Source organism: Staurois parvus, unplaced genomic scaffold, assembly GCF_062004578.1.
Source record: "Staurois parvus isolate SC_StPar_1 unplaced genomic scaffold, SC_StPar_1.0 ptg000920l, whole genome shotgun sequence".
NCBI classification, from domain to species: Eukaryota; Metazoa; Chordata; class Amphibia; order Anura; family Ranidae; genus Staurois; species Staurois parvus.
The window spans coordinates 716,416-737,767 of NW_028318716.1; the positions used below are offsets into that span (position 1 = coordinate 716,416).

Consider the following 21,352-nt stretch of genomic DNA (forward strand, 5'->3'; position numbering starts at 1 on the left):
CTTTTCTGCAGGCAGCCTGTAGTAGGTGGAGCCTGCTTGGCCCCTCCCACAGCTCTACTCTCTGCACAGGCTTTGTACAGCACCCTGATGATCTCACTACTAGTTGTACAAGGTAATATCTGGGGTTGCTAAGGCCGTTCATTCACTTAAAGTGTATGGCTGTTCAGGTATTCACATATTCTTAAAGTGACCCTATTGGCATAAAAAAATAGAATAAAGCTGTTATCTGAAGATCATATGTGCGTGCCTTTCCTGCTTCTTGTAACCACTCTGTTGCTAAAGAATAATCCCCTAAAATCCATCAGGAAACCAACACTTCTGTAGATCGCCTGGGTCCCCCTCAGTGCAATGCGGTTCCTACAGCTGACCTCCATGTCATCATAGGATACACGATTAAAACAAAGTGACAGGGGATTGAATCATTCCCTACTCTATCCAAAACAAAAAGTATTGGCTATTTATGCACTTTACAACAAGCCCTCATTGACCTCTGTAGCTGCAGGCATTATGAAACAATTAATCCTCAAACTTCACAGCAGAAGCAAAGAAATTGTCAGTTTGTTCTCTCATAATCATAACTTGCTTCCTGTATCGGAGGGCCAGGGGAGGTAGAAGAGGGGAAGGGGTGTGCATGTTCTTCAAGAGTGATTGGTTGGTGAACACAAGGGATGACATTACTTATGGGGCAATGGAGGGGGTGGAATCCCTATGGCTGGAGCTACAAGATGAAGAAGCAAAAGGTAAACTAATAGTGGGGTTATGTTACCGGCTCACTCTGTGCATTACTTACTCCTGACCTCTTATCCATTATATACGATGTATATCATGTATAGTATGTAACATGTTACTATGCTCCAGTCCTGGCAGCCCTGATCCCCCATTTTGGCAGTGGGCAGGGGATTCTCTCCCCCCATCCTCAGTCACAATTTATAAACAGTGCGGCTGTGCAGGGCTCCACCCACGCGGTTGTGTCATTCATTCATTCACAGTTCCCTGTGAATGGATGGACTAAAAGTACCATTGCGGCTGATGGCTTGTAATTGTCAATGTACTGTGAGGGAGCTGGTGAGCGCTCTCATAGTCTATTGATCTTCCTGTTCTCAGGTAACTGAGACCCCTGCACTTCGTGCATTAGTTACTCTTGACCGCTACCATCTGTGCATTACTTTCTCCTGGCCCCTGCACTCTGTGCATTACTGTACTTACTCCTGGCCCCTGCACTCTGTGCATTATCTACTCCTGAACTCTTATCCATAGGATGTATATCATGTATTGAATGTAACGTTCCCTTGCTCCAGTTCTTGCAGCCATTTTTCCCCACTGTGGCAGCAGGCAGGGGATCCTCCTTCTGCACCCACAGTCACAATTTAAAAACAGTGTGGCTGTACAGGGCTCCACACAAACGGTTGTGTCATTCATAGGGCAGCACAGTGGCTAATGGTTAGCACTTCCGCTTGGCAGTACTAGGGTCGCTGGTTCAAATCCCAACCAGGGTACCACCTGCCTGGAGTTTGCATGTTCTCCCTGTGCCTGCGTGGGTTTCCTCCGGGTACTCCTGTTTCCTCCCACACTCCAAAGACATGCTGCTAGGTGAATTGGCTCCTGTCTAAATATGTGAGTTAGGGACCTTAGATTGTACGCCCCTTGAGGGTTAGGGACTGATGTGAATGTACAATATATATGTAAAGTGCTGTGTAAATTGACGGCGCTATATAAGTACCTGAAATAAATAAATTCATTCACAGTTACCTGTGAATGGATGGACTACAAGTACCATTGCGGCTGGTGGCTTGTAGTTGTCAATGTATTGCGAGGGAGCTGGTGAGCGCTCCCGTAGTCTATTGATCTTCCTGTCCTCAGGTAACTGAGACCTCTGCATTTCTTGCTTTAGTTACTCTTGACCGCTACACGCTATGCAATACTTACTCCTGGCCCCTGCACTCTGTGCAATACTTACTCCTGGCCCCTGCACTCTGTGCATTACTTACTCCTGGCCCCTGCACTCTGTGCATTACTTACTCCTGGCCCCTGCACTCTGTGCATTACTTACTCCTGGCCCCTGCACTCTGTGCAATACTTACTCCTGGCCCCTGCACTCTGTGCATTACTTACTCCTGGCCCCTGCACTCTGTGCATTACTTACTCCTGGCCCCTGCACTCTGTGCAATACTTACTCCTGGCCCCTGCACTCTGTGCAATACTTACTCCTGGCCCCTGCACTCTGTGCATTACTTACTCATGGCTCCTGCACTCTGTGCATTACTTACTCCTGGCCCCTGCACTCTGTGCAATACTTACTCCTGGCCCCTGCACTCTGTGCAATACTTACGCCTGGCCCCTGCACTCTGTGCAATACTTACTCATGGCTCCTGCACTCTGTGCAATACTTACTCCTGGCCCCTGCACTCTGTGCAATACTTACGCCTGGCCCCTGCACTCTGTGCAATACTTACTCCTGGCCCCTGCACTCTGTGCAATACTTACTCCTGGCCCCTGCACTCTGTGCAATACTTACTCCTGGCCCCTGCACTCTGTGCAATACTTACGCCTGGCCCCTGCACTCTGTGCAATACTTACTCATGGCCCCTGCACTCTGTGCAATACTTACTCCAGGCCCCTGCACTCTGTGCAATACTTACGCCTGGCCCCTGCACTCTGTGCAATACTTACTCATGGCCCCTGCACTCTGTGCAATACTTACTCCTGGCCCCTGCACTCTGTGCAATACTTACTCCTGGCCCCTGCACTCTGTGCAATACTTACTCATGGCCCCTGCACTCTTTGCAATACTTACTCCTGGCCCCTGCACTCTGTGCAATACTTACTCCTGGCCCCTGCACTCTGTGCATTACTTACTCATGGCTCCTGCACTCTGTGCATTACTTACTCCTGGCCCCTGCACTCTGTGCAATACTTACTCCTGGCCCCTGCACTCTGTGCAATACTTACTCATGGCCCCTGCACTCTGTGCAATACTTACTCCTGGCCCCTGCACTCTGTGCAATACTTACTCCTGGCCCCGGCACTCTGTGCAATACTTACTCCTGGCCCCTGCAGTCTGTGCATTACTTACTCCTGGCCCCTGCACTCTGTGCATTACTTACTCCTGACCTCTTATCCATTATATACGATGTATATCATGTATAGGATGTAACATGTTACTATGCTCCAGTGCTGGCAGCCCCGATCCCCCATTGTGGCAGCGGGCAGGGGATTCTCTCCCCCCATCCGCAGTCACAATTCAAAAACAGCCTGGCTGTGCAGGGCTCCGCCCATGTGGTTGTGTCATTCATTCACAGTTGCCTGTGAATGAATAGACTATAAGTACCATTGCGGCTGATGCCTTGTAGTTGTCAATGTACTGCGAGGGAGCTGGTGAGCGCTCTCATAGTCCATTGATCTTCCTGTTCTCAGGTGACTGCCTGCCTAAGATACAGGCAGACAGCTATACTGAGACTCTGCCGGAGCCTGACATTGCACCCGTGATCTGCTGATCGAGGGTGCAATGGTCTGCAGGCTCCTTAGAAAAAAAATAAATAAATGCACATTTTTTAACCTGCAAAAAGTGTGCATTTATAATTTTTTTATAAAGTGACCTTAGCCTAAGGGGCCCCCGGGCAGGGCAATTGGGGATCATGGGGTCCCTGTGTCCTTGCCCACACTCAAAACACACCCAAAAAAAGCCTATAAAAGGTACCAGGGGCATTTTATGGGGCCCCCTACTGACCCTGGGCCCTCGGGCAGTGCCTGAGTACTCGAATGGTCAGTCCGCCCCTGCTTAGCCTTCTTAAGCTAGACACCTAGTAGTAGATAGTCACATTCAGCTGGATTTGTTCTGTGATATTGAAGATGCTTCTCCAAGCCACTTCTTCGGTTCTAATGAGTGTCAGGAAGATACCCCAGCATTTGTATCCACACAGATAGCACCAACACCGTAATCCAGTCACCATGGAATGCGTCAAGGCAAATGCTGATTGTCCACACATTGGATGGGAGGTGTGAAAGTGGTGAAGACACTGTCAAGGTCCTACCTTTTCCCTGAGGTTATGTTACTCCATGTGCTGGCGTCCATCTTGGATTCTGCTGAGCATGGTGGGAATCCTTTATGCCTTCAGGTCTCTGAGGTCCATCCCCCAGAGGGGTGTGGCTGATGACATATAAGCCTGTGGTCCGCACATGCTCTTTGCACTTGTGTCTTGGTGTTGCTATTACTCTGTTCTGACTCTCGTGACTCTCCTGGTATCTGATTCGGCTTGTACTCGACTATTCTTTGTATTCTCCTTTAATCTGACTCTCCGTTGCTGAACCCGGCTCGTGACCTGTGATTCTCGTCTGCTGTCCTGTACTGTTTTGTCCTATTGTTGTTGACCCGGCCTGTCTGACTACTCTTTTGTCTTTTCCACCTGCTACACGCCATTGGCGGCAGCCATTACCGCAGCTGGGGTGTCTCGGGGGCCGCGACCTGGTTCCTGGCTGCGTCAAGTCCATCCCCACCATCAGGGGCCCTGGTGAAGGGCAGCCTGGAACTTAGACTCCGCGCCCTGAGGGACTTCGGTCTGTGGGTGGTGGTTGTCGTCAGCCAGTGCGTTACATTGTTAGGCCTGCCTGTCCATTCCCCGACCCCTGCCCTGACAGACACCCAGTTCTAGTTACACCATCCCATCCTTGGTGTCAAGAAGGCTGCTTAGGTCAACTGAACAGGATTCAACATTTACCCACATTTCCAGTTGATGATTTATGAAATGAAGTAATTGTGTGCTATTAGTCGGCCTGCAGAGAATGACGGTAACATTTGCGTTTCGTTTTATCATTTATTGCCAGTCGCAGTTTATATCGATGTTTTTTTATACAGTCGCTTCATTCCGTTACACTTATAAAGAGCTGTCGGATAATGCCTCCCTCGCTTCCTCTCTGTAGAATGTGTCTCGACTCGCGGCATAATCCCGGACGTTGGGGAGGCCGGGTAAAACGCAGCAGTCCAGGGCGCTGCGATCGATGTTCATATTGTGGACGCCGTACCACTCATTGGTCTTCCTGTCATAATACTCTGCTGCAAAGGTCGTTTCAAAACCGTTGAAACCTCCGGCCACATAAAGGAGATCCTCCAAGACCTCAATCCCGAAATTGCTCCGTGGGCTGAACATGGAGCTTATCTCATTCCAGGTGTTAGTGGCTGGGTTATAGGCCTCGGCATTGTGCAGTCTGTCGGCTCCATCAAATCCTCCAACCTGTAGGAAACAATACATATTACTGTGGTCTACTTCATGTGGGAAACTGGGCTTCACAAGGATGATGGGTATGGTCCCAAAGGGCCCCTTAACATGAAATACATTTTTTTTATCGGTAACGTGAGGGAACGCAGTTCCGACACCTCCATCACTGAATGTATGTAATGGCAAGGGGTGTTGGGATGTGCCGGAGGGTCTATTGATTGACTGCTGGGGGATCTATTGTCACTGGTGGTGATGTTTTTGTGTGAGGGTCTAGTGTTCCTGGTGCGGATCTATTGCAGCTGGGGGGAGGTCTTGTGTTGTCATTAGAGATCTACTGTTCAGGGGGAGCTTGCTGGCTGCTGGAGGAGCTATTGATGCCCACTGTTGGGAGATCTGTTGATGCTGCTGGGGGTCTAATCTTGGTATGTTAATGTTGCTAATGTCGGGGATGGTATTTTGTTGTGGGTGGTCCATTGTTGCTGTGTGAGGGGTCTATTGGTGTGTGGGGGATCTAATGTTGCTGTGGTGGGGGTCTATTGTTGCTGCAGGGAATATATTGTTGCTGGAGAGGAATCTATATTTGCTAGGGGAAACTATTGTTGCTGGGGTGGTGTCCATTGTTGCTGGGGTAGTCTATTGTTCCTATATTGTAAGCTCCCAGGATCAGGGCCCTCCTAACCCTCTTGTATTGTTCCTAGATTGTAAGCTCCCAGGATCAGGGCCCTCCTAACCCTCTTGTATTGTTCCTAGATTGTAAGCTCCCAGGATCAGGGCCCTCCTAACCCTCTTGTATTGTTCCTATATTGTAAGCTCCCAGGATCAGGGCCCTCCTATCCCTCTTGTATTGTTCCTAGATTGTAAGCTCCCAGGATCAGGGCCCTCCTAATCCTCTTATATTGTTGCTGTATTGTAAGCTCCCAGGATCAGGGCCCTCCTAACCCTCTTGTATTGTTCCTAGATTGTAAGCTCCCAGGATCAGGGCCCTCCTATCCCTCTTGTATTGAACTGTATTGTTGCTGTATTGTCTCCCTTTATATTGTAAAGCGCTGAGCAAACTGTTGGCGCTATATAAATCCTGTATAATAATAATTATTGTGTGGGGATCTATTGTTGCTGGCTGCAGGGGATCTATTTTACTGCTTTTCTTGTTATAATTAACAAATTCCATATAAATTATTTAGCAGGTAGGGGGCGGAACCAAGGGACGCTGCTCAGAGGAAGATTGGAGGTAGAAAAAATGGGGGAAAAGGGGGGAAGTTCCTGCACCTATTCTTCTATTCTTTGAGAAACAAAGCCCTGATAACATGTAACCCTTGTAGTGTGATAGGTATTTCTGGGGGGCTTTAAGAGCATACTCTTCTAGATACTTGATTGTTGTTGGCCTTATTGACTTGAGTTTATTGACTTCATAGCTAGGCTCTACCAACTGCCATGCCCATAGCCAATGAAAATACCTTTATTGACTGCTAAGGCTGCCTCACTGGACGATGGAATGGACAATCTCCAAGGTTTAGCCATAAAGTCCTGGCCAAGGCTTGGAGGTTGTCCAATTCATTGTCCAGTGAGGAAGCCTGAGTGGTCAGCAAGGGTATTCTCAATGGACTTGGGTATGGTAATTGGTGGAGCTTAGCCATGAAGTCAAGGAAAAGCAGGTAACAGGCTAGTAAATTCAAGCAAGTATCTAGAAAATTCTGCTCTTACAGCCCAACTCCAGATAAAAGAAAAAATAAAGTGCCCCCCCCCTCCCCCCCCCACACACACACACACACACACACATACACTGCAACGGTTACATGTTCTCTAAGTTTAAAGGTTGTAGATGAAGCATATTACTTCTTGCTCCTGCAAGCTACCTCCTTAGTAAGCTATTCCCAGCTCCTACCGCCACCAAATACAATGCATGGTCAATAGACCTATACAAAGTGGCATGAAACATCAAATTAATACATAAATATGTCCATCATAAAGTGCAAATGAAAGTCCAATCAGTCCAAAAATTGCACTTTATGATGGACATATTTATGTATTAATTTGATGTTTCATGCCACTTTACATAGTTAGTCTGGCTGAAAAAGACAAAAGTGCATCCAGTTCAACCATTAAAAAAAAAAAGTTATAATCCTACACCCACAGTTCATCCAGCGGAAGGAAAAAAACCCAGCACAGCATGATCCAATTTGCTCCTGCAGGGAAAAAAAATCCTTCCTGATCCCCTGAGAGGCAATCAGATATTCCCTGGATCAACTTTACCTATAAATGTTAGTATCCGGTTATATTCTGTGTATCCAAGAAAGAATCCAGGACTTTCCTACAGCAATCCACTGAGCTGACCACAACCAACTCTTGAGGGAGTCTAATCCTAGATTGTAAGCTCCCAGGATCAGGGCCCTCCTATCCCTCTTGTATTGAACTGTATTGTTGCTGTATTGTCTCCCGTTATATTGTAAAGCGCTGACCAAACTGTTGGCGCCATAAATCCTGTATAATAATAATAATAATATATATAAATCCTGTATAATAATAATATATAAATCCTGCATAGTAATAATAATAATATGCCACATTTTCACAGCTCTTACTGTGAAGAAACCTTTCCGTGTTTGGAGATTAAATTTCTTATCCTCCAGATGTAAGGAGCGCCCCCTTGTCCTCTTTGTATATCTCCGATTATATTGTCACCTATGATATTGTGCTAGCTGCTTTCCCTTGCCGTGAAATTTGTGCCCTAGCGCAATTATATATATTTTTTATATTTATATGGTCAATGGACCTGCGTTGTGTGTGATAATGCACAGATCAGAGCTTCAGGGAAAAGAGAGCAGTGCTAGAATGAGGAGTCAGGTAAGTAATGCAGCTCCTTGTTCTACCCCTTAGGCTTACCAAGCATTTGTCATTCAATCTCATTTCGGTAGAAAGTAATCATTACAGATACCGCATAGATCAGATCTCCATAGGCGATGACACCGACACCACTGCGTCGGCTCCACATCGGGGCGATGATGCTCCAGTGCTCTGTATCTGGGTTGTAGACTTCTGCTGTGAACAGACATTCCTCACCATCAAATCCGCCACATATATAGATCTGTAAAAACATAATAAAAGTGATATTAAACTCCTGGTTTTTGATACACTCAATGGCATCGGGGGGGAGAACGCATTAGTGTGAATAGGCCGTAACGTTACAGCAACACACCGGAAGCCTGATATAACATAATGGCAGCTGAAAAACCCCAGTGTGTTACCTCCAGGGCAGGGGCGGACTGACCATTTGGCACTGCCCGAGGGCCCGGGGTCAGTAGGGGGCCCCATGAGATGCCCCTGGTACCTTTTTCATAGGCTTTTTTGAGTTTGGGCAAGGACACAGGGGCCCCATGATTCCCTATTGCCCGGGGGCCCCATGAGTTGTCAGTCCGCCCCTGCTCCAGAGCTGTTTATGTAAAAGAAACCTGAACTTGACCATCCTTTCTTCACTGCCTAGCAGGTCCCTGACCTGGCACAAGGAATGTTCTCTGACCTCCATGTCATTACTGAGTCCTGTAGTGGCCCAGTGGATGGGGGATGGAAACTGTGACGGGAGTCACTTTGGGTGGGGGGCCCATGGAACCCAGCTCACTTTAGAGAGATGGGGAGACCCTGTCTCAGCTCCCCATATCCCTATTATGTGTAAGTCACCCTGTGCCTGTTAGGGGTACAGGGTGATCTGTCCTAATATTGTTTAGACATGTCTAGGAGATAGGTGGGGTGGGGGGTTGTGGATTGTTTGGTGTTATGTGGTTGCATCCCATTGTTCTATTGTTTGTCTTGCATGGGAGAAAACTATTATGGGATGTATGTGTTTATCTATATTAGCTTAATGGGGGGGGGGGGGATGTCACCAGCAGCCCTCCCTCCTGATGGGACTGTCTGCTGGAGTGAATTTTGAATACCTGTGGGTCTCGTTACTAAATGTAGATTGCCCCGCCCTATGACATTATGCAGGGGGGGAGGGATTTGTCCCTGGAGTGTCTATATCTTGTATCTGTTTTCAAATAAACTAGTCTACTTTCTGGATTACTTCAAATCTGTGGTGTCTGTTGTCGGTGTTTGGACGGGGAAGCAGTATTCTAACGGAAGTACTCAGCGGAGGCTGGGACGGTTTCGTTACAGAAACACATCAACAGATCGCGGGTACAGTTTTTGTGTCAGGGTCCTGTCCACGGCAGAAGTTCTGGAAGATCTGGCATTTCTGACAGTACTCTGCATGGCCGCAGAAGGACACATCAGCCTCAGTTTGGTGCCAGACGGGAGGCTCATCACTTCAAGTTGCTGGATGATCTCTAGCTCCCCGTGCCTGGTTTCTGTTTCCTGTTTCCTATGACTTTGACCCGTGATTTCCTGTTACCGACTCGGCTTGCTCCTGGACCTGTCTACTCTTCCTTACCCCTGATCTGACCTCGGCTTGGCTTATGGATACTCTCTCTCACTCCTCTGTGAATGACCTTGGCTATCCTATTTGACTACGTCTGCTCTGATTCCCACCTGGTACCTGACCTTGGCTTCAACCGACTACCCAGTAAACATCTAAATCCCGGAAGGGCTTGCATACCACGCACAGGCACCTCCTGTCTGCAGACCTATCTCCGTGCACCAGCTGTGCTTCTGAGTGGACCACCAACCTGCACTCCTACAGGCGACCTGTGCAACTTTGGGCCTGACTCCCGCTGTCCCCCTCTCAGGGGAGTCCGGAACTTAGCCGCAAGGGGAGCCCTCTCTCCATTGGCCTTCATCACCAGGTACGTGATAGCTTTGATCCTGCAGACACTCAGTAAGCTGTCTGCCCATACCTCCGATACAGGGAGGAAGTTACTGAATGGGAGGAGGTATCAATGAACTACAAGGACGCTGACCAGTGCCCTCGCGGTTCCTGAGGAACTACAAGCCATCGGCCACAATGGCTGACGGTACATGTAGTCTGATTCATTCACAGGAAACTTTGAATGAGTGACGTGGCCATGTGGGCGGAACAGTACACTGTTTTCAAAAAGTGACAGCTGGTGCGGGGAGAAGATCCCATGCCTGCTGTCACAGAGCGGGGAGCACTGCCGGTGGGAGATGGGTTACTAGGAGCATGTTACATGTTACACCCTAATTATGGGCGTAACACATAACATGCTCCTAAAGGTGAACTTAACCTTTAAGTAGGTGTCTATATCTTTTTTTTTTAACAGTTGCGTTTATTGAAATCGTACAAAAGTATAACAAATCAAGGTACATAAGAACAAGCAATCTTACGGCAGTCAGTAGACATACAATACACATGAGATTCCGATGCTTTAAATCCCACAGAGTCAACCGGTCATCCTGAGTCAGAGTAGGAGAGGTGTCTATATCTTACCTTGCCATTGAGGGTGGTGGCTTTTGCATCGCTTCTTATTTCATTCATTGAAGCAATATAATCCCATTGATTCGTTTCTGGATCATAACACTCTGCAGAGTTCAGACGAATCTGGCCATTATATCCACCCATGGCATAGATACGGTTTTTCAGGACCGTCGTGCTAACATAGCAGCGCTTATCATTCATGGGAGCTACTTGCTGCCAGATCTTCCTGACTGGGTCAAACCGTCTTACGCTGCTGAAGTAATATATGTCGTTTAACCCTCCAACCAGGTACACATAACCATTGAGGTATGCTGTTCCATGGTAGGCCCTAGGGCTTTCCACTTCATAGCTAATGTCAACCCAGTGGTCGACTCTGCAGTCATAGGCCTCGATGGCATTGGTAGGGCTCCCAGAGCTCCAGCCGCCAATGGCAAGTAGTATTGCACTGGGCAGGCGTGGCCTTGTCAATGGGTTCTTGAAATATGACCTGGAGGATCCATTTGCGTTTAAGTCATACTTTGTCTTTAGCACACTGGTAACAAGATTCATACATTCTTGGCTGTGCTTTACATGGATGTTGGTCATCACATTGTTTATTAAATACATGGTATGCATTAAGGCCATTCGAACCTAGGGAAGAAGAGAAAAACAGGTTTTTTTATTGTAGAGGTCAACAAAACTCAACAGACAGTCATCAAGGTACTCAACAGTCCAATATAACATTGGCACCATATGAGCTGTGAAGTATAAAGTTTTCTTTATGGAAGGAATACTGGTAAGGAAGTAGACTTTACTCAGTGGTGTTACAAATATAACTTGTAATTTCACAGTACCAGAGGAGTGTTTCATTGGAGGGGTGGTAGTAGGGTTCAATGACATGAGGTTCCATTAGGTGTCTGCAGTAAATGATGGTCAGAGGCAGTCTGTCTGGGATCGGTGCAATAGAGACACCTTGAAAAGGCAACTTACACATCCCTGCTTCTCCAGAACCAGTCCCTACTTCTTCACCTGCACTTTTCCTAACCAGTGGAGCTCTCTCCCTGCCTTACTGCCTCACTGAGGGTGGGCCAAATGACGTTGGCCCCTTTACTTATAGGGACCTTTGTCAAGATGGCCTCCCCAATCTTGCGGAATATCATTATCCAATCAGGACATCATCCTCCCCAAAATGGCCACCTGGAGCCCAAGATAGGAAACATTTCCTCCCAACTGGTCTCATGCCAACCTGAAGAAGTAGGCTGGAGGATGTACCGCAGCCTGCTCATGCCTTTATACTGGTTGGCAGAAATACAACACTGTCAAATGACTATCCCCAAAATGTTCCGGTAGGGAATGTTGGCTATGGTCAGGGAGCCTATAGAAAAACAAACTTGATCTAACCATAAATGGCTTGGTATAGCAAACACTCTCAGATATCGAAAGATACCTCAAGGCTGTTCAGTTTAAGATTACCTATAACATTATGTGTGCATTTTTACAAATTGTGGGCAGGAAGGGGTTAAAAACCTTCACTATTTTTCTCAAAGAAGTTGTTCAACAGGGATGCAGATTCCACTTTTCGAGAATGTACCTACAAAGCCATACAGGAATGCGGAATATTTTTTTCTTGAAATTGGTAAATGGTGGCTTCCACCTTACCTTAGGCAGTAGGGTGGTGATGCATTGCCTACGATCAGCTGGGTGGTGTTCAATCCATTTGATGATGGCCTCAAAGATGACTTCCTCCCTTTTAACATTAAGATTGTCTTTCTTGATGAGATCCTTAAACTCTGTTACGGTTAGATCCAGAAACTCCTCAGAAGTCAATGCTATTTCTTGAAAGTGCTGAAGAATGAATGCTTGGGTGTTCTGGAGTAGCTTGGGGCCGTGAAAACAGCTGGAGAATCTGCTGATGCCAACACAGTTCTTGGGACATAGCTGGCCAATAAGGAAGTCCATGCATCGCCATAGTAGACCCAGGATGTTGAATTGGTCCGCGGCCATAAACAGTTCTTGTACGTTCTCGAAGTTTATGAATATTTTATTGGTGTAGGCGTAATGAAGGATCAACCTCATCATGTCTGGGGTAATTCCGGGTATGTGGTACATGTTCTTATTGGCCTCTTTCCATCTTCTGGAAAATAGAGCTCTGGGAGGAGGAGAAGAATTCACGTTATACTGCTGTTTTTAAAATAAAGCATTTTATTTATTCAATATGTTTTTTTGGGGGGATTTGCAGTATCACAAATGATACACTATATTGCCAAAAGTATTGGGACACCCCTCCAAATCATTGGATTCAGGTGTTCCAATCCCCTTCATGGCCACAGCTGTATACAATCAAGCCCCTAGGCATGCAGACTGCTTCTACAAACATTGGTGAAGGAATGGGTCGCTCTCAGGAGCTCAGTGACTCCAAGCGTGATCCCGTGATAGGTGGTCACCTGTGCAATAAGTCCATCCGTGACATTTCCTGGCTACTAAATATTCCACGCTCAACTGTTAGTGGGATTATAACAAAGTGGAAACAACTGGGAACAACAGCCACTCAGCCACCAAGTGGTAGGCCACGTCACATGACAGAGCGGGGTCAGCGCATGCTGAAGCGCACATTGCGCAGAAGTCACCAACTGTCTGCAGAGTCAATAGCTAAAGACCTCCAAACTTGGTGTGGCCTTCAGATTAGCACAACAACAGTGCGTAGAGAGCTTCATGGAATGGGTTTCCATGGCCGAGCAGCTGCATCCAAGCCTTCCATCACCAAGTGCAATGCAAAACGTCGGATCCAGTGGTGTAAAGCATGCTGCCACTGGACTCTAGAGCAGGTGAGACGTGTTCTCTGGAGTGACCAATCACGCTTCTCTGTCTGGCAATCTGATGGACGTGTCTGAGTTTGATAGTTACCAGTAGAACAGTACTTGCCTGACTGCATTGTGCCAAGTGTAAAGTTTGGTGGAGGGGAGATTATGGAGTGGGGTTGTTTTTCAGGGGTGGGGCTTGGCCCCCTAGTTCCAGTGAAGGGAACTCTTAAGGCGTCAGCATACCAAGACATTCTGGACAATATCATGCTTCCAACTTTGTGGGAAGAGTTTGGGGATGGCCCCTTCCTGATCCAACATGACTGCGCACCAGTGCACAAAGCAAGGTCCATAAAGACATGGAGGAGCCATTTTGGGGTGGAGGAACTTGACTGGCCTGCACAGAGTCCTGAACTCACACCCCTACTGGACATAAGAACAGACATTTATTAAAAGTCAGCACCTACAGTATTTGTAGCTGCTGACTTTTAACTTTTAAGGGGGGACTGAAGAACCTCTTTAATGTGCACTAAAGTACTTTAAAGTGATATTAAAGTGTTACGAAACCCCGGACCCTGCATTCACTATATGTGGTCTCCCAGGACCCTGCATTCACTATATGTGGTCTCCCAGGACCCTGCATTCACTATATGTGGTCTCCCAGGACCCTGCATTCACTATATCTGCTCTCCCAGGACCCTGCATTCACTATATGTGGTCTCCCAGGACCCTGCATTCACTATATCTGGTCTCCTAGGACCCAGCATTCACTATACCCGCTCTCCCAGGACCCTGCATTCACTATATCTGGTGTCCCCGCACCCTGCATTCACTATATCTGCTCTCCCCGGACCCTGCATTTACTATATCCGGTCTCCCCGGACCCTGCATTCACTATATCCGGTCTCACCGGACCCTGCATTCACTATATCTGGTCTCCCCGGACCCTGCATTCACTATATCCGCTCTCCCCGGACCCTGCATTCACTATATCTGGTCTCCCTGGACCCCGCATTCACTGTATCTGGTCCCCCCGGACCCTGCATTCACTATATCCGCTCTCCCCGGACCCTGCATTCACTATATCCGCTCTCCCCGGACCCTGCATTCACTATATCCGCTCTCCCCGGACCCTGCATTCACTATACCCGCTCTCCCAGGACCCTGCATTCACTATATCTGGTCTCCCCGCACCCTGCATTCACTATATCTGCTCTCCCCGGACCCTGCATTTACTATATCCGGTCTCCCCGGACCCTGCATTCACTATATCCGCTCTCCCCGGACCCTGCATTCACTATATCCGCTCTCCCCGGACCCTGCATTCACTATACCCGCTCTCCCAGGACCCTGCATTCACTATATCTGGTGTCCCCGCACCCTGCATTCACTATATCTGCTCTCCCCGGACCCTGCATTCACTATATCCGCTCTCCCCGGACCCTGCATTCACTATTTTCGCTCTCCCCGGACCCTGCATTCACTATATCTGGTCTCCCACAGAACGCAGAACATGGAAATGCAATTATTGTAATAAATATAAACTGCTAAATACCTTTTCTTATCAGCAATATACAGTTTATCACTCTTGTGACTTTTATCAGTGTCCAGCCAACCACTGGTTAAAGCTCGTAGGAGGAGTTTTCTTTCTGCTCTAGATGATGCAGAACCCCTGACCTCTGTCTGAACACTGCTGATTGGCCCTGTGCTGATCACATGCGCAAAAAAAAAAAAAATCTCCCAAGCAAAAAAAAAGCCTCTCTAGGAATACACACCAAACTGAGCATGTGCAGAGTGTCTCCATATGTCTTATCAGGAGATAAGAGGGGGGCACTGGAAGAAGGGCAAGATCAGAGAAGACAGGATCAAACATCCTTTTTACACACACTCTCTAGCAATACACACTAAACTGAGTATGTGCAGAAGGGCTACGGTTTAGTCTGTCTTATCAGTGTGGACATTTGAACAAGAGGAGGGGCAGAGAAGTCAGGATCACACAGCCTTTGTAAATAATGTGGAGGATTAACCCCTTAGCTTCCACAGTGAGTATAACAAGCATGCTTTACTGCATCTACAGACTGATTGTACTGTTGTAGGTTCAGTAACACTTTGTTGCTGTAGTGCGCAAAAACACCTAAGTGTACAAAAAAGTGCACGTGAAACACACACAAAAAGTGCACTTAAGGGTGTTTCTCTTGTCCACCCCCTAAGGAGTAGGACCTTACCCTGACCCCCCTCATGGTGCAAAGCTCCTGACAGAGGCAGGGATCCAACATGGTCCACCTAGCCAAAAGGCCTGGTGGACCTTTTTCCGGCCAGCCGAAGCCAACTACTGGACACTAGGTGAGGGGCTTTTCTAAAGACAGACCCCCCAGTTCAGGGAAGGAAGAAACCTAATGGCCACACATCCTTCCCCCTAGACTTCAGGGTAGGCCCTCCATCCAGTGAAAAAGTGCAGGTGCAGATGCACTGGCTAGGCCTTGCAGCCTGGCAGCAAAAATGATTCCGGACTTGCCAAAAAGCCTAGCCCATAGAGGTGCTGTGCAGAAAAAAAGGCATGTGCCTTTTCACACCGTTGGGATCCCAAACACAAGACCCTAGCCCAAGAAGCTACTGCAGGCTATTTGGCCATCAGCAGGGGCGGACTGACCATTTGGAAACTCGGGCACTGCCCGAGGTCAGTAGAGGGCCCCATGAGATGCCCCTGGGACCTTTTTCATAGGCTTTTTTGAGTTTGGGCAAGGACACAGGGGCCCCATGATCCCCTATTGCCCGGGGGCCCCATGAGTTGTCAGTCTGCCCCTGGCCATCAGCATAGTAAATGGAAACCATGGCTTCTATGAAGTAGGGTCTCAGTAGGGCTTGGGACCCAACAAGATGGTTTAGCCATACAGGTTGCGTTGAGAAGGGACTAAAGCAATCAAAAAGCCCTCCAACCGAATCTGCGCATGGTACAGTAACTATTCCCGTGTCTCATTCTATCACATATCCCAAAAATAAAAGAATTGCTCATTTCAGGACAAGCAGGCAGAGCTATGCAAATCAATGCTTTGCGCACCACATTGGCCAGATGCACCATACACCAGCTGTTCTGCACGTGCATCTGGCCAATGGGGCAACCTAATTAGTTGCAAAATGTTCTTCCAGCTCTTCCTCGTTAATACTACTTACTTTTCCAGCTTTCTGTTGGCCGGTCCCAATTTTTTTGAGACATGTTGCTGTCTTCAGTTTCAAACCCGGAGCACTGACACCAACGATGGGGCACTATTTGTCCCACAGACACACAGAACAGTGGTCTCCAAACTGCGGCCCCCTGCTAGCCTCTATCCGGCCCTCAGAGCACCATTCCTCCCACTGACACAAACAAGGAGGCACCATTTTTTCCACTGGCACCAACTATGGTGTATTTTTCCTTCCATTGACAAAAATAATGGGGCACAATTCCTCTCACTGATATAAACAGTTAGGTACTATTTCTCCAACTAATACCAATGATGGGGCACTATTCCTGCCACTGACACCAATGATGGGGCACTATTCCTCCCACTGATACCAATGATGGGGCACTATTCCTACAACTAATGCCAATGATGGGGCACTATCCCTGCCACTGACACCAATGATGGGGCACTGTTCCTCCAACTAATACCAATGATGGGGCACTATTCATCTTACTGATACCAATGATGGGACACTATTCCTCCCACTGACACCAATGATGGGGCACTATTCCTCCTACTGATACCAATGATGGGGCACTATTCCTCCCACTGATACCAATGATGGGGCACTATTCCTCCCCCTAATACCAATGATGGGGCACTATTCCCGCCACTGATATCAAAGATGGGGCACTATTCCTCCTACTGACACCAACGATGGGGCACTATTCCTCCAACTAATACCAATGATGGGGCACTATTCCTCCTACTTATACCAATGATGGGGCACTATTCCTCCCACTGACACCAGTGATGGGGCACTATTCCTCCCACTGACACCGACAATGGGGCACTATTCCTCCCACTAATACCAATGATGGGGCACTATTCCTCTCACCGACACCAACGATGGGGCACTATTCATCCCACTGACACCAACGATGGGCCACTATTCCTCCCACTGACACCAATGATGTGGCACTATTCATCCCACTAGTAGCAATGATGGGGCACTATTCCTCCCACTGACACCAATGATGGGGCACTATTCCTCCCACTGACACCAATGATGGGGCACTATTCCTCCCAGTGATACCAATGATTGGGCACTATTCCTCCCACTGATACCAATGATGGGGCACTATTCCTCCCACTGACACCAATGATGGGGCACTATTCCTCCCACTGACACCAATGATGGGGCACTATTCCCCCCACTGATACCAATGATGGGGCACTATTCCCCCCACTGATACCAATGATGGGGCACTATTCCTCCCACTGACACCAATGATGGGGCACTATTCCTCCCACTGACACCAATGATGGGGCACTATTCCTCCCACTGACACCAATGATGGGGCACTATTCCTCCCACTGACACCAATGATGGGGCACTATTCCTCCCACTGACACCAATGATGGGGCACTATTCCTCCCACTGACACCAATGATGGGGCACTATTCCTCCCACTGACACCAATGATGGGGCACTGTTCCTCTAATACCAATGACTGGACACTATTCCTCCTTCCACTGACTACCAGCACTATGTCATTTTTTTTTTACTCCTACTGATGCTGGGGAATTTTCTACTCCTAAACTCTGAAAGACAGTAAACCGGCCTTCTGTTTAGAACGTTTGGAGACCCCTGGTCTATAAGACTGAGGAAAGACAGTGAGTACAGAGACTTTTAGACTGATGTAACCACTTTCAACCAGCAATCTTAAAACAGCCAAGCAGACCGAAGCATAGCCCCAAAATGTTAGGTCATTTCATGGTATTGATGAACACCGTCAGTGGGCGGTTGTATAAATCTGGTTGGATGGTTTTGGATGAAAAGCTTGGACAAGGCTTGGGAACGCCAACCTGAGGAGCATCATACAGGAGGAGTGTGAAAAGCAATGCATGAAATCTCACCAAGCCTTCAGCTCCAGTCTGGGAGATCTGGATGTAGATCCTACATTGATATTGACCTATTTTGGGCCAGAAAAGTCTCTCATTTCCTTTCGGATTTAGCTTCACTTAGCGGCTGGGGCCTAATCATCCCTGGCCTAGGCCATGCCCAACAGTTGTTTAAGTTCCACTGTCTCAGTGACCAGTGAAGGCCAACTGCCACTGGACATGGGAAGGCAATGTGATGTCATCATACTATGGATGGTCAATTCCCATCCTAATGTTGGCTGCAGTTCTTGGATCAGGTTCTTGCAGCTTAATTGCAGCTAAACGGGTCTCATCCCCAGGGTCACACCTAAGCGTTTTCCTCATCGTTTTGCAGAAATGCACTACAGTCCATTTAACATGATTTCCTATGGGACAGGTTCACATCTCCGCGTTTTCACCCGGTGCATTGTTTGGAAAGGGCCAGGGACTTTTTTTGAACGCAAAACGTTGTGTTTTTGGTTCTACACACTTCAATGGCAATGCTGCAGAAAAGCATGTAGTGCGTTTTTGCCGCGGTTTGAGTTTAAAATCTGCCTAGCAACAAACAAAATGTAAAAAAACCCCAACGCAAAACGCATCAGCAATGCATCAAACACAACCTGCATAGACGTGAACCTAGACTTTATTTTTTTCAGGTACTTATATACGTCAATTTACGAATATATTGTACATTCACATTAGTCCCTAACCAGGGGCGGACTGACCATCTGGAAACTCGGGCATTGCCCGAGGGCCAGTAGGGGGCCCCATGAGATGCCCCTGGTACCTTTTTCATAGGCTTTTTTGAGTTTGGGCAAGGACACAGGGGCCCCATGATCCCCTATTACCCAGGGGCCCCATGAGTTTTCAATCCGCCCCTGTCCCTAACCCTCAATGGGTGTACAATGTAAGGTCCCTAACTCACATTCATACATACACATATTAGGGACAATTTAGACAGGAGCCAATTAACCTACCAGCATGTCTTTGGAGTGTGGGAGGAAACCGGAGTACCCAGAGGAAACTCACGCAGGCACAGGGAGAACATGCAAACTCCAGGCAGGTGGTGCCATGGTTGGGATTCGAACCGATGACCCTAGACTTAATCAAGTTTATCAACGCTTACCTAAAATAAAGGCTGCACACAGAGAGAATGATCTTATGGGCTTTGAACTCAACATCATCCACCTTGATAGTGACATCACAGAACTTGTCCTCCAGCCGCAGCTCATCGAACGTGATCCAGGCCATTCTTCTGATTGTCTGTTCCAGGCTGTCAGTACTGGAACAGAATGATAGGGACCCGAAGTTCCAATCCATTGGCAGTGCTGGAGGTCCTGCGCTGTCCGCCCCTGACATGTCTCTACTGAACTGACAGTTGACTGTACTGCTGAGGTCACCTGACATTTCAAAACTGACCAATAAGAAGCCACTGCATTATTCTAAGTTACAGTATAACATGTTGACGTCTGGAAATTATGAAAAACGGTTTTCCTTTAATATCAAGTCTTTAGCAATGTACAGGACATCCATCACTTGAATTTGATGTGCTTAATAATTGATGTGCGACTTGTCATGTGACTTAACAGAACAAAGTCACATGACAAGTCGAACCCTATTTGTGGCTATCGAACTCTTCAAATCGGTGCGAATCTGACTCTGCACTATTTCATGTGCGACTTGCATTGACATCTGTGCATTAAGTCGCACAGATGTAGGCAAGCCGCAGGTGAAGTGGCACAGATCGGCGGCTTTGAGATCGAGCTGAAGTAGCATCATTTCAAAGTCATATTCGGTGTGAACCGGGGCTAACACTGTCCATATCATCCCAAATACTTCATGTATCCGGGTTTATATATATTCTGTGTGTTAAGGTAAAAAAATATTTAGCAAGCAGTCCCCTCCTGACACCTACCTGAGTTCAATCTCAGTCCAGAAATGTGGCCCAGCAACTCAACTCCTCCTCCCAGCGGTGGCAGAACAGGTCTGCTACCCTATCCTGCAGTGATGGAACACATTAACGCCCCTCCCAGCAGTGACTACTCAGCTCCCCTTGCACACCCCTGCTAGCATTGGTTCAACAGATCAGCTCCCCCTCCCCGCAGTGAGTGAACAGCTCAGCTCCCCCTCCCAGTATTGACGCAACAGCTTAGCTCCCCCACCCTGCAGTGACTGAAGAGATCAGCTCCCCATCCCAGCAGTGACTACATACTCCCCACCCCCACCCAGCATTGGCTCATTAGCTCAGCTCCCCCTCCCAGCAGTGACTACTTACCCCCCATCCCCACCCAACATTGGCTCATTAGCTCAGCTCCCCCTCCAAGCAGTGACTGAAGAGATCAGCTCCCTCTTCCAGCAGTGACTATCCCTCCCCCCAGCATTGGCTCAGTAGCTCAGCTTCCCCTCCCAGCAGTGACTACTCCACCCCACCCCCAGTATTGGTTCTTTACCTCAGCTCCTCCTCCCAGCAGTGACTACCTCCCCCCAGTTTTTGTCTGTTAGCTCAGCTCCCACTCCCAGCAGTGACTAACCACCCCCCCAGCATTGGCTCATTAGCTCAGCTCCCCCTCCCAGCAGTGACTATCCCCCGCCCCAGTAGTGGTTTATTACCTCAGCTCTCCGTCTAAGCAGTGACTACCTCCCCCAGTATTGGTTCATTATCTCAGCTCCCCCTCCCAGCAGTGACTAACTCCCCCAGTATTAGTTCAGTAGCTCAGCTGCCCCTCCCAGCAGTGACTACCCCCCCCCCAGTATTAGTTAAGTAGCTCAGCTCCCCCTCCCAGCAGTGACTATCCCCCGTCCCAGTAGTGGTTCAGTAGCTTAGCTCCCCCTCCCAGCAGTGACTACCTCCCCCAGTATTGGTTCATTATCTCAGCTCCCCCTCCCAGCAGTGACTAACTCCCCCATTATTAGTTC

The 21,352-nt window shown here is 48.0% G+C and overlaps 1 protein-coding gene across 2 annotated transcripts; it reads right to left on the reverse strand.

The window, feature by feature from the left end:
- Positions 1-4,797: 4,797 nt before the first annotated feature.
- KLHL10 (kelch like family member 10) lies at positions 4,798-20,470 on the reverse strand. 2 transcript variants are annotated; one of them, XM_089656593.1, is made up of 5 exons: positions 20,352-20,470; positions 12,214-12,703; positions 10,588-11,205; positions 8,146-8,295; positions 4,798-5,228 (listed from the first exon to the last, which is right to left on the reverse strand). In XM_089656593.1, the coding sequence occupies exons 2-5, from the start codon at positions 12,661-12,663 to the stop codon at positions 4,872-4,874; spliced, it is 1,575 nt and encodes a 524-aa protein (XP_089512719.1). In that variant the 5' UTR covers positions 12,664-12,703; positions 20,352-20,470; the 3' UTR covers positions 4,798-4,871. The 2 variants fall into 2 exon arrangements, with proteins under 2 accessions (XP_089512719.1, XP_089512718.1); XM_089656592.1 differs by lacking the exon at positions 20,352-20,470 and adding an exon at positions 19,563-20,331.
- Positions 20,471-21,352: the final 882 nt, after the last annotated feature.

Excerpts from the sequence above, each read along its gene's own strand:
- KLHL10 (XM_089656592.1), bottom strand. The coding sequence starts at position 19,843 with ATGTCAGGTGACCTCAGCAGTACAGTCAACTGTCAGTTCAGTAGAGAC. Across the intron at positions 8,296-10,587 it reads CCACCACCCTCAATGGCAAG|ATCTATATATGTGGCGGATT; the intron begins GTAAGATATAGA and ends ATGTTTTTACAG. Across the intron at positions 5,229-8,145 it reads ATGGAGATCTGATCTATGCG|GTTGGAGGATTTGATGGAGC; the intron begins GTATCTGTAATG and ends TGTTTCCTACAG.